Source organism: Physeter macrocephalus, chromosome 14 (assembly GCF_002837175.3).
Source record: "Physeter macrocephalus isolate SW-GA chromosome 14, ASM283717v5, whole genome shotgun sequence".
In the NCBI taxonomy this organism is placed as follows: Eukaryota; Metazoa; Chordata; class Mammalia; order Artiodactyla; family Physeteridae; genus Physeter; species Physeter macrocephalus.
In genome coordinates, this window is record NC_041227.1 from 104061148 (window position 1) to 104074276 (window position 13129).

Consider the following 13129-nt stretch of genomic DNA (forward strand, 5'->3'; position numbering starts at 1 on the left):
CCCAGAATCCTTTATTCTTTCCCCAAGATTTATCATCACTGACCCTAATAACCAGCATCTTCATCATCATCATGATGTTCCAATTTCAAAGCACTTTCACATACATGATGTCATTTGATCCTCATAACCACCCTTTAGGGTAGATAGGTATTATCCCCATTTTACAGAGGAAGAAATTAAATCTCAGAGTCAAATGACTTGCCCAAGTTCATACAGTGGTTAAGTGTAGGAGCTGGGACTCAACCCCAGTTCTGTCCACAACACCACACTGTTTTTGCATGTTTGGCCTCTCTCTAAAGCCCAAGACAGCAATGTCCAGCAGCCTCACTCTAAACACATCTTTGTTTGGACAAAGCAAGGGAGGAGAGGCACAAGGACTTGGGTCCTCCTTGACCTTTTCTTATGAACCCTTCTATACTGGTACAGCAGCAGTCTGTGTATAGGAGTATGCATGTACACTGGTGTGGACACCAAGCCCATTGTGTCACAAAGATATACATACTGGTACACATGACCTCAACAGATGAGAGGTCACTGCTTGTTACCAGAGTGGTGGGGAAGCTATGCCTTTAATTCAGGGGAATCCTGAGTCAGAACTCTGGGAGTCTGCTCTCTCCTAAATCCAGAAGACTCATTACCCCTTTCATAAAGTTTCAAGAAGGAAGGGGCACTTCCTCAATGCTTAGTAGACAAGAGTAGTGAGGAGAAAAGAAGGCCTGGAAATTATCCTCATTGCCTTTGCTGAAGCAGAGCCCAGGAAAGGGAACATCAGTGAACAGGGCATTCACTCCCAAGCTCAGAGAGCTGGGCCTAAACCTCAGGGACCATCAGTGAGACCAATGCTGTCAAACCCAGGTCAGCCCTTATAAGTCACAGTGCCTGGGCACTAGTAACACTACCAGCTATGTGTGCTTTGGCAAGTCACCCACCCTCTCTGATTCAGTTTGCTTATCCAAAAACATGGCTAATGACTGCCTGGGGTCTAGCTCAGAGGGGTGCTTGGAGGTTTCAGGGACATAAACGGAAATGCTTTAAAAATAAAATGTACTTTATGAACACACTCTTTCATTCTCCCATAGCTGATAAGGAAGAAGGGCTGAGGCATGAACACACTTGGGGAATGACCCACTGACGCCTTTCCAGGGCTTGGCCAGCAAGGGGGAGTCAAGCCAAAAGCAAAAGTGTCTTCAGGAAAAGTCAGGTTGCCCATGCTTGCTTGCACTTTTTTCATTTGGCCAATCAACATTTATCAGGCATTCCCTACAGCACAGATGCTGTTCTGGGGGCTTGAAGATAAAGCAGTGAAGAAAAGAGAAAATGGCTCTGCTCTCAAGCTTATGTTCTACTTGTGAAAGATCAGTAAGTAAATGAAATGTCAAGCATTGGCAGGTGCTATGCTGAATTAAACTGGGTAAGGTTAACAGTGATGGGGGAGTGGTACCATTTTCTGTAGGATGTCAGGAGGCCCTTCTGATAAGAGGATGTTTGAGGAAAGACCTGAAGTAAGGGGATAGTTTAGGAGACAGCCCCACCTTCTGTCTAGGCTAGAGGACACTAGAGTTCTGGGGAGACAGACACGTTGTCCACGGCAACGGAGGATTTCCTACCATGCTGGTTTGGTTTGCCCCTCTAAGATTCATTCTCCTGCTATGTTCCCTGGGGGGAGTGGGGCTGACCCCTACAGACTGCATCCCTGGGTCAGCCTTGTCCTCTGCCTGACTTTTGTTAGGTTCAGCCAAAAGGAGGTCCCCAGAAGACTGGAGAACAGGATGAGAGAGAGGTGGGATACTGTCTGAAGCTCCTGCTTCTTCTGCCTGGCCACAGTTCCGACAGTGGCTGCATTCCTCTTTGCCACAGTTCCCATCTGCCTTCCACAGCCCCTTCTGCAGTCGATCCTCCCGTGTTGCCCCTCCTGGGCCCCATGGGGTGGGGGCTCATCAGGAAGCCTTGCAGGATTAACCTTCTAGATGAGCACCATGTACCTACCCGTGCAGGAATGTGCTGTCCATAGATGCTACCTGGACTGCCTCTCCCATCAGGACAGGACGGGTTTTGACCCTAGAGGCACCCATTGCAGATAAAATGCGGACCGTGGCCTCCTCTCCTCCTCCAAAGCTCCAGCTCTGTCAAATCATTCATACCAGCAAAGGTGGGAACAGAAGCTGAGGTTCTAGAGCCCCTCGTCTTACTCCCTTAGGACCTCACTGCCCTGGAGGTTTTTCTCCCCAGGATCCAGCCCAACTTTCAACTATGTGGAGGAACCAGATCCACCTACCTCCAACACCAATAGCTCATCGCCCAGTTTATTTCCTTGATAGTATTTATCACTACTGGCTCTTTAATGTGTACATCTGCTCTGTCCACTAGGATGTATGTGCCATCAAAGAACAGAACTTCCCTGTCCTGTTCTATGTGAACGGCATCCTAGGCCCAAGTATAAAACTCAGAAATGTTTTTCAGTGAATAACTGACAACAGAAATGAGTATGAAGCACCTCTGCTCCCAAACACCCTCCACAAGGATTGTAGCCATAAGCCCAGACACCAGTGGCTTAGGGCCACAGGGGAGGGCAGATACTCTCAGAAGCATCTCGGTACTGTTGACTTCTCCAGGTGTGTGTGGGCAGGAGCCCCAAGTGGGACAACCAGGATAACCCGAGTCAGAGAACCACTCAGGTCCCACCTTTCGGAACACCCTCAGCTTCTCCGTTCCTGAGTGGCCAGAGCTAACAGAACAGTCTCCAGGTCTCAGCATCTATTATTTGGAAGACTCAAAATGCAGCTCACCAGACCACCTCCACCAATGACCCAAGAAATCTTGTGGGTGAGTGCTGCTGGTTATGTTCCTCCACTTTAGGGGCCCAAGCCTAGGCCCTCTAAGACCTGATTCAGTATCTCTTTGGCCCCCATTCTACTCCACCCTAGATACCCACCCCACCCATGTGTGGCACCACTGCCACCAGGCCATTCCCCTTACCCCCAAAGAAACCCAACCAGCTCAGAAGTGCATCAATCGACCTTTAATGTCCAAAAGAGGCGTGGATGCAGAGCACAGGAGATGTGGCAGGGTCTCAGCCCCTGCTCCAGAGATGAGGGAGAGATGAACACAAACCAGACATTTCCAACTGGCCACACAAGTCTGGGAGGGCAGGGGGAAACAGATCTGGACAGTCATAAAAAAATAAACGTAAACTCAAGCACTCAGTCTTGTGCCCACCAAAGGGTTTGACATGGGGGGACTCACTCACAATCCCAGTCCCCACCCTCCCCTGTCAGCATCAAAAAGAAAGCTCAGCACACACTAAAGGCTTGAGAAGGGGGCATTCTCCTGCCTCCCCACCAACCTCTAGGATGGACTTGGAAAAAAAAAAATGAGCTGGATCCCAAACCCCCTCCACAGCATCAACCCTACACATGAGAGTTTTTAATGTGATTTACAAGAATCAACAGCTCAATCAGTAATGACTCCCCCCACCCCATCCCCCACCCCATCCCTGTTTGATCCACAGACAAGATTTCCCGAGCACTCCCCTTGGAATCTCCTCCCACTAGCGGTCCTGCTCCATCCCCTAATTCCCGGCTTCACCACTCCAAGACTGACCTCCTCCAAAGTTCTCCCAAAGCCCCTCAACAGCCCTTTACCACACTTCCACCCCTGCCTCCCACAAGAGGCTGCCACCATTCACAAAGTCACTTTCCCTCTCCACTGAGACCCAGCTCCAGGGTGGATGGTAGCATGACCACCTCATCCTGGACTATCCTCCTAAAGCCTTCCTGGGAGCAGACAGCCATAGGGCAAGCAGTGTCTAGGCCAGATGGCTGACAGGGGGTAGGGTGATACCCGTCTTCACCCCCAAAACAGAGGCCCCCAGAGGTTTTTAACATAAAGGCCCACCTGTCTACCCATACACCCTAGAGATTCCACAGTCCTGCCCCTCCCTCCCCTCTACCCCAAACCAAGATATACACACACTCACACACATATACAGAGAAAAATCAAGGGACACATTGATTTGGTTTGATTGCTAAGACCTAACTAAGAACTAGTCACCAGAAATTCCCTTGCCAGCCAACTACCAGGGGCTGCTCTAAGAGAACTCCGGAGGAATGAGAAAACAGAGAGCTAAGCAGGGAGCAGACAGAAGGAGAGAAGAATGAAAAGAAAAAAAAATCAAGCTAATCCTACCCTCAACATCCTCCTAGCATGAGCTCTGGCAGGAAGAATAAAAGAATAAAAGACACAGCCCTCACTTAGAAACTCTTCTGACAAAGACAGCAAGATAAGTCTGCTCCCCACTCCCACACACCACAGACAAACACGTCTCGGGGCCCCTTAAAGAATCCAGCCCATGCCCCACCCTCTGCCCCAAGCCGTGGAATCACAGTTCAGTGGAATATTCTCCCTGGTACTAGATCAATCTCCCTACCCTCCTTCCTATCCCTCTCTCCTTGTCAATCCTAACACTGGCCCCCCTGCAGCCTCCCTGGCCCTCCCAAAGCAGCATCCACCACCAGGAAGAGGCAGCTGCACAGTTTTAGTTCCACCTCCAGAAACCTATTTCTTTTCCCCAGCCCTCCTAGTCTTACAGGCTTTGTTGAGGGCTTTTTATTTGTATAGGGAGAGAAAGAGAAAAGAGAGGGGTGGGAGAGATTTCCTAGTGCAATACAACCAAAAAAAAAAAAAAAAAAATTTTAAGTCTCGAAAAATAAACAAAGCAGCCTTCTTCCCCAGGCAACTAAACAGAAAGAAGTTTGGTTTTGTTTACTGCGACATACACATGAAATCGAGTATACAGTCCATGCAGTAGCACAGCCATTGGAGAGGACATCCTGATGCTGGCCCCAGTGCAAAACAGTCCCAGCAATGCCGCCTGCTTGCCATCACTGCCGCCGCCACTGACACCTTCACTGCGGCCACCTAGCCTGACTTGAAAAGGAGGATTGCAACTTGACCCAAGTAAAAATAGATGAAGTGCTTTGTCTCGTGTGTAACGTAGCTGCCAAAATTTCGGCCCACAATACAATGCCAGGTAGGGTTATATTTCTTGTCAAATTCCTAAAAGAAGAATAAAAAAAGAGAAAAAAGGTGATTAGGACAGCTGGAGGATGAGAAATCAGAATGCAAGTCTGATTAGTCTAGCTGTCACCCCCACCCCACCCCCAGTCCACGGCCTCGGTTCTCTGAACCTCAGGAGCTCAGGTTCTAAGGTTGGCTAGGACACTCCTTCATTAATAATGTAACACCACAAAGGCTCCATTATTTCTCTCTAGCACTTTACACCCCGATCATCTCTCGTTCCTCTAGCTACCCTGCTTTTCAAAAGCCCACCCCACAATTCTTCAGCAAGGGAATCAGAAAAGCCAGTGGAATAAAGGACCACTCCAATGTCACACAGCATTGAGTAAAAGAGGAGCAAGCCTCCCTGACTTGCCACTTGCCACCTCCCACATTATTAAACCAGCATTTCCAAATGCCAAAAACCAAGACACTAAAGTCAAATGGGGAACAAAAGTACCAGGAGTACTTGCAGGAGTACCAGGAAGCAATTCTGTGTAAGCCAACATTAAAGACACTCCATTGTGCCAGGCACTATGTGGGCTGTAAACACCAGAAAAAGGACCTCAACCATGAGATCAAGGCAATTCCCTCACTTCTCTCAGTGGTAGTACAAGTTCAGCATCAAAGCCAGCTAGGAAATCCTCACGACCTTATCAGACAGACCTTCCCACTCTGTGAACCCAGCAGGAAACAGATGGCTCAGTTCTAGCTGCATCCTGCCATGGCTGTGAAAGGACAGCAGCCTTCCACCATGGGCCCAGCAATGCTGCCAACCTTGGGGCTCTGGCCCCTAGGGGCTCAACCTGCAACTTGTTTAGCCTCCTCACAGTCCCCATACCAGGTAACTCCAAAAGGTATTAGGAAACAGTGGAAAGGGCAATGGGTCACCACACTCAGCTTTATTCCTGACTGAAGACCCTGTGTAACATAGGAGAGCCATAGTTGCCTCCCCATTTCCCCCATCAGCAAAACGAGAAAGCGATTCTTCTGGCCCTAGGAGTCCATGATTCTACATTCTCTCCCTGAATAGAACAGAAAACCCATCACTCAACAAGGAACCAGCAGGCCTAGCAGCCGTGCCAGCTCTGCATCCCCTGGCTACATACACAGAAAGAAAAAGACTCTCAGGACCCCAGTTCCCTCTTCTCATATCACCCATACAGCCAGGAAAGAGTTCTGTAAAACTCAAGGACACTCTATCACCTGTATGGACCAGAATGCCATGGCTCTTAGGCAACCTTGGGATACCAGAATTAAGAATATCAAAGACTGGGACTATGCCACCAAAGGACATGGATCCTGACTGGGAATCAGGGACCCTGGGCACCACCTTTCACCTCTAGCTCAGCAGCTTCCTCACTATATATATGTTAACTATATCCATTCACCCAGGAATTCTTCAGGGACTAAACCTATTGCCCCAATAATGCTCATCTATTAAATATATATATATATATATATATATATATATATATATATATTCAAGCCCACCCTTTCCTCAAGAAGGTAGGGAGAAGGGGACGATTTAGTATGTGAGTCCCTTTTTTTTTGGCCGCGCAGCTCAGCTTGCGGGATCTTAGTTCCCTGACCAGGGATTGAACCCGGGCCATGGCAGTGAAAGCACCGAGTCTTAACCACTGGACGGCCAGGGAACTCCCCACCTGAGTCCTTTTAAAGAAAAGGAAACCTCCTACATAATGAGAATTACTTATAGGGCTATCCCACTTTAAATGATGTGGCTCCCTGAAAATTTGTATATAATCTTATGTTATCCAATCAAACATCTTTGATCTTCATTTTGAATAGTTCTGAATTGGGACAGTTATACTTAATACTGAAGCTTCACTCCCCATTGCTTTTGCAGTCACATAACTATCTGTAAACATACACACAACCCCAGCAGAGTTCCTATTAAAAACTCTTAAGGTAAATGCTTTAATAAATAAGAATCATCCCCTAACTTATCTCCTTTGCAAGTTCGTAGGGTTCTGTTTGCATGGAATATACCTATTTTCCTATGCCCCCGCTCCAGCCCTCCCTGGGGCATAGCTCAGCTATCCATCCCTACCCCTCACCACCAACCACAGCTCTCCAGGCACACCTTCTTGATATAGGCAGCAATGTCCTTCTCTATGTTGTACTTCTCCATAGCCTGCGTGGCGCAGTCAACGGCATCTTGTTGCATGTCCTCAGACATGTCTGCGTTCTTGATCACTGCCTTCCGGTCAGACATCGTGACACTGCAGAAGAAGCAGAGAGGTGAGGCTGCAATCCCATGCTCTGAGCAATGAACACTAACAGCTGGGTGTGGGGCTGGGAGAGGAGAGCACAGAAGATGAGGGCAACAGAAAACACAGATATGAGGCATTAGAAAAGGGAGCTCCTAAGATTTTAGCAGAGACATGGTTGCCAAGTCTGGGAAACACAAGGTAAATAATTAAAAACACATAATAAGCCATCAGTTGTTATCACATGTAAAATGAGGCTTTTCCAACTCTAAATTTATCTATTTCCAATATTTTGAATAGCACCAATAGCCAAGATATTACAATATACCATCTACCAGCTGTGTCCTTGGGCAAGTTGCTTAAACTTTGTGCTCTCATTCATCATCTTAAAATGCGGACTTGAGTTAACCTCAGGGTAAACCCGGTGGTATAACACCTGAACATAATAAGCCCTTGATTTAATGACCACTATTATATCATTGGTATCAAAGTGGAAAGATGAATTAGGCCTGACTTCTGGTCTGTGGACAAGTTACTTAGCCTTTCTGCATTTGATTACCTCTATTTTAGCAATGAGGATATCTCTCTATCAAGAGCTGTTGTAAGGATTAATTAAGGTTATATGAGAACACTGCAAACAAGGACAGTCAATACAGTGGTCTCACCCATTAGCCAGATTCAGCCCACCACCTGCTTTTGTAAACAGTTTCATAGGAACACACTACAATGGCAGAGTTGAATAGTTGTGGAAACTATATGGCCTGTAAAGCCTAAAATATTTACTATCTGGCCCTTCACAGAAAAAGACTGCCAAGCCCTAGGCTACCAATGCCCAGTGGTGACAGAGACAACAAAAGGTAAAGAATTATTATTTTAATAGCACTCTTTCATATCCATGCTATCTAAGACACTGCATTCATCCTATAGCAACCAGAGTTCCAGGGCTCACCTTGCATGGTACCCTCCTATGATGACAGGAATTCCAAGAGGGCTGGCCATGGCCTGCCTAGCAGTCTATGGCATGTGAGGTGCTTTGAAGGAAAAGAGATGAGCTGCAAAATCCTATCCTCTGTCCTCGACCACAGTTCCATCACAGAGAGCAGTAACAATCCACCCCCGATACCATGTGCTACTCCCCCAAAGCGCCACTCTGTGGCCTGCCCAGTGGATAAAAGATGTTGTCGTTGCAGCCCTGTCTGATACAAAGCTTCACAGGGACCTGACTGCTCAAGGAGAGATCCCTGGTATCATTCCAGGCCACCCTGATCTGAGTCCACACTAGCCTGTGGGCTGAAAAGGGAAGCAGAATTCATGACTACTTCTTCAGCCTGCACTAGATGCAAAGAATGCATGCGTGCCAGCTGCTAGCCAGGCAACCCTTTACTGCATCCGGGGCACCTCTCACACTGGCAAATTAAGCAGGGCTGGTTCCACTTCTGCAAAGGCTGGCAGAGCAAAGGGTTAGTGCCCCAGCACCCTCTGCTCCCATACGCCCAAGAGGGAAAGTCAGAGCCTCAAGAGGAGTCTGTGAGCACCAGCTGGGGCTGAGGAAAAGGTTAGGAGAACGCTGTTCAAGGCCTAGCTGTCTATATGACCTGGGGCAAACCAACATCTTCTTTTTAAAAAACAATGACTCAAATAAGATAAATGTGGCAACTTCAATGGGTTTGCGCAAAGGTACAATAGCAGCAGCACAGGGAAGAAAACTAGTGTCACCTGGTGGCCTATCCGAGGTTACCACTCAGAAGGGGGCACTGTTTACAAATCCAAGGGTGGGGTGGGGCCTGATTAAAGTATGAAATCAGCACCCGTTTTCCCAGCAAGCTCACTTGCCCCACTGCCTCATTCTCAAAGTCCAAAGAAACAACTTTGTCACAGTAATTAAAACCACCTTACCCTCCAGGAGAGCCTGCAGTTACATAACGTTGGTCTTGTGACTACAATGCCACGATTCTTCACCCCTGACCCCCCAGGCGTCTGCGAGGTGAGGCCTAGCCCCAGTCTCCCCTGTCCAAGGTGCCAATGAGAAAAGGAAAGGGAGGGGCCAACGTAGCCCCTCCCCCCGGGGAAAGGAGGAAAAAAAAAAAAAAAAAAAAAAAAAAGCAAGGGACCTGGGCCTCTAGATTGAAGGATGACCACAGGGCCCCAGGCCAGCTGCCTCAGTCACGAGCCAGGGGCTCCTCTGAAAAGCGAAGAGGGCACTCCAGGACAGCTCACTCTCCTCTATCCCCGGCCCTGCGACAAAAAGACCAAGCCTCCGAAAGACACGACCCGCCCTCCCCAGCCCCCAACACGTACAAACGCTTGTATTTCCTCCCTTCGGATCCCCAAGGGGCCGTTTCCCTCCACCACCCCATCCTCCAGTGGACTGCGATCCCGAAGGCCGGCACCTGGGCCAGGAGAAAGCCTCCTCCCCCCGCACCTCCGCCCGGCCGGCCGGCCGCCCTCCCCCGTCCGGCCTAGAGCAGCGCCGGAGTGACTGGGCGTCCTCGCTGCAGGAAGGACGCCCCAGAGGGTGGCGACGGCGGGACGAACCGCGTCACGCCCGAGCCAGCTCCGCGGCTCTCCCTCGGCGCACCTGGGCCGGCCAGAAGCCTCCCCCCCCCGCACCTCCGCCCGGCCGGCCGGCCGCCCTCCCCCGTCCGGCCTAGAGCAGCGCCGGAGTGACTGGGCGTCCTCGCTGCAGGAAGGACGCCCCAGAGGGTGGCGACGGCGGGACGAACCGCGTCACGCCCGAGCCAGCTCCGCGGCTCTCCCTCGGCCCAGACAGCAAGGGCCTCCGAGCGCGCAGAGAGATCCCGGGGGGCGCGGGAGGCCTCACCTCTGCAGCCGGGGGCCCCGGGGTCGGGAGGGCACAGGGTGGCGCAGCCCTGGGCAGGAGAGGCGCCGGGGGCGTCACGCCGAGGCCAGCACTGCTCCGGGCCTCGGGGCCGGACCCCGCGCGTCGGGCCGCCGCCCCGGGGCAGCCTCCACCCACCGCTCACCTTTACGGAGGCGAGTCCGCGAGGGGTCCCGGGGGAGCAGGGATGGCCTGAGGCAGAGCGCGGGCAGGGCGGTGTCCCCTCGGCTCCTCTGGCAGCAGCAGCAGCAGCCGCCGCCGCCGCCGCGGTCTCCGGCTCCCGCAAGCCCGGGCCGAGCACTCGCGCCGCCGCCCTCCGCCCTCGAGCTTCTCCCGCCGCCCGCGCTCCGCCTCGCGCCCGCCCGCCCGCCTGCCTGCCTGCCAGCTAGCCAGCTCCGCGATGGCACCTCGCAGCTCTGCTCCGCTCTGCCTCGAGCTCGGTGGACGCACGACCCCCCTCTGAAATAGCGCCCCGCCCCGCCCCCTCCCCCCGCCGCGCGCGCCGCCGTCCGCGCTCCCCATTGGCTGGGCCCTTTCAGCCCCGCACTGCGGGCTTCTCCCCGCGCCGCTCTCGCCCCACATCTTGTTTCCTCCCACAATGCCTCGGGGCGGAGGGAGGGGGTGGGGAGGGGGAGCTGGAAAAGGTTGGGGGGAGGGAGACGTGGCCTTCAGAAGAGAAAAAAGGAGTATACAGACCCCTCTCTCCAGGGCTGGAGAGGCCAGGCCTAAAAAGGAATGAAGAGGTCGGGTTCAATGAGAGAGAAAAAGAGGGAGGGGCGTAAAGACCCCAATTCGAAGAAGAATAAAGGAAGAGAGTGGGATGGAGACTTCAGACCCTGGGAGCCCATGGGGAAGGGGTAGAGATCCTAACCTTAGAAAGAGGAACGGGAAGGAGGTGAAGTCATCAGCTTTAGAGGAAAAGACAGGACCCCTTCCGTCCCCCCAAAATTGTGGGAAGGAGAGGACAGCCAGCCCTATGGAGAGGTAAAGCCATAAACAGCCGCAGGGCTCCCCTCCTCTCACTCTCTGGGAAGGCCCCTTCCCCTTCCTGCTCTGCCTTTGTTCCGGAGTCTCAAGGCCACAGGACCTAAACTCCCAGCTGGGGCCCCAGATGCTGTTTGTCTTCAAGAGCAATGGAGGCAAACCCTAAGCACGAGTGTGAGAGGGGAGGTTTGTCTTTGATACACAGGCCCCTGGAAGAGAGATGAGAGTAAGCCATTTCCAGTCAGTCTACCCGTCTGGTTAGACAGGACTAGAGGGGGAGTGAATAGAATCCCCTAGAGGTACAAACCAAAGCATGTCTGTACAGCCAGTAGCCTTAAAATTCACCCCATCCATATTCCACACCTTATAAAGGAGAGAAACAAGGAACAGAGCGGGGGGATCCCTTGCCAGACCACCACAGGTCAGGCCTGGACCTGGCTTCTAGGCTGAAGAGTGGTGCTTCTAGGCAGCAGTCCCCCTGGGGTTTGTGGGTGTGTGTGTAAATGCCTGTGCACACTGGGGGAGTGCCTGCCCTCCATGCCACACCACCCACCTCCTAAGGAGAACAGGAAGCAGCTGCGTTTTCTTTCCAAAGGAAGTGTCTACCTAAAGGGGTGGTGAGGGTCTTTATGGGAAGCCAAGCATTTGGGCCACACAGTAAGGATTAAGAAGCTTCCATTCATCCTATAACCCTAACCCTAACCCTTCATTGCCCCAAACCATGGTCAGGAAGTCAGGCTTGTTCTGGCCCTGACCTGCTCTGATTCGGAGCATCATAATTTAGTGTTCATTATGAGGCAGGGGAAACCTAGAAAATCATCCCCTCTCGCTTATGCTTTCCCAACCTGCTCTATCATCTTCAACCTCAATCAGGAGATTTGAAAGAAATAGGCAAGGCCTGTGGTATCCCCTCACACCAAGGGTATTCTGATGTCAGCCTCATTGTGAATGAATGGGGGGCGGGGCGCCTGTGGGGAGGAGGAAACTACCTCTTGGAGAATTTCAGTAACTTGCCCAGAATTCCCCAGCTTGTCAGCAGCAGTATTTAATTCCAAGTGCTTACACTTTTAGCCTTTCCACTATCCTCCTGACAGAAAAAAGATAAAACTGTAAACTAGGTGTTGGGTGCGCTATCTAAATTATACCAGCATTTCCTAAGCTTATCTGACTCCAAAGACCTTTTTTATCCAAACATTTTTTAACATCTCCAGGAACTACTATTCCACAGGACACAGTTTGGGAAACTTGTGCTATGCTAATTACTACTATTTATGTAAACTGCTTACTGTTTAGGATAATTACTATGCAACATAGTAACTGTTATAATTAATATGTCTGCTTAACTTGGTGGACATTTCTATTTGATGCCACTACATGTTCATGATTGTCCAGTTTTCTGTTGTCCGGATAGCAGAGCCATGTCTTCAGATTCAAAAATCAGATGGGACTTTTGTTTTTGTCTCATCTGTGAGCCCCTTTACCCACTGGCTACTTCTTTAACTTAAGGGTTCCCCAGGGCACTGTGGTCAACTTAAGTAGTTTATACCATGATCTGAGCCTTGATGACCTCCCTAAATTCCAGACCTCCACTGTGGGTGTCCCACAGGCTCTTTGGACACTTCACATACACATATATCCTGCCTGATCATTAAGAGCATTGGCTGGGGAGCCAGAATGCCTGGATTTTAACCTCTTTCCACCACTCAACCAGCTGTGCAGATCTGGCCAACCTATTCAACATCTCAAAGTTTCATTTTCCTCATCTATAAATTGAGACTAATAATATCTACGTTATAGAGTTATGAGAAAAATGCACGAAAAACTCTTGGCACAATGTGTGGTCCATATAAGTGATTAATAAATGTTAGCTATCATCAACATCTCTCTTCCAGACTTATTTCCCTTTCCTGCATTTCTTTCTTTTTTTTTTTTTTCCAAAGCATTGGGTTTTTTGGGTTGTTTGAATTTATTTTTTTATTTTTGGCTGCATTGGGTCTTCGTTGCTGTGCATGGGCTTTCT

General features: G+C 50.4%; 1 protein-coding gene across 5 annotated transcripts; it reads right to left on the reverse strand.

Moving 5' to 3' along the window:
- Positions 1-3004: 3004 nt before the first annotated feature.
- Positions 3005-10524, reverse strand: DYNLL2 (dynein light chain LC8-type 2). 5 transcript variants are annotated; one of them, XM_024127922.3, is made up of 4 exons: positions 10271-10467; positions 8236-8317; positions 7160-7298; positions 3005-5055 (listed from the first exon to the last, which is right to left on the reverse strand). In XM_024127922.3, exons 2-4 carry the CDS (start codon positions 8283-8285, stop codon positions 4918-4920), a joined length of 327 nt encoding a protein of 108 aa, XP_023983690.1. In that variant the 5' UTR covers positions 8286-8317; positions 10271-10467; the 3' UTR covers positions 3005-4917. The 5 variants fall into 5 exon arrangements, with proteins under 5 accessions (XP_023983690.1, XP_028355039.1, XP_028355041.1 ...); XM_028499238.2 differs by lacking the exon at positions 10271-10467 and adding an exon at positions 9183-9739; XM_028499240.2 differs by lacking the exons at positions 8236-8317; positions 10271-10467 and adding an exon at positions 10504-10524.
- Between the last annotated feature and the right edge of the window lie 2605 nt (positions 10525-13129).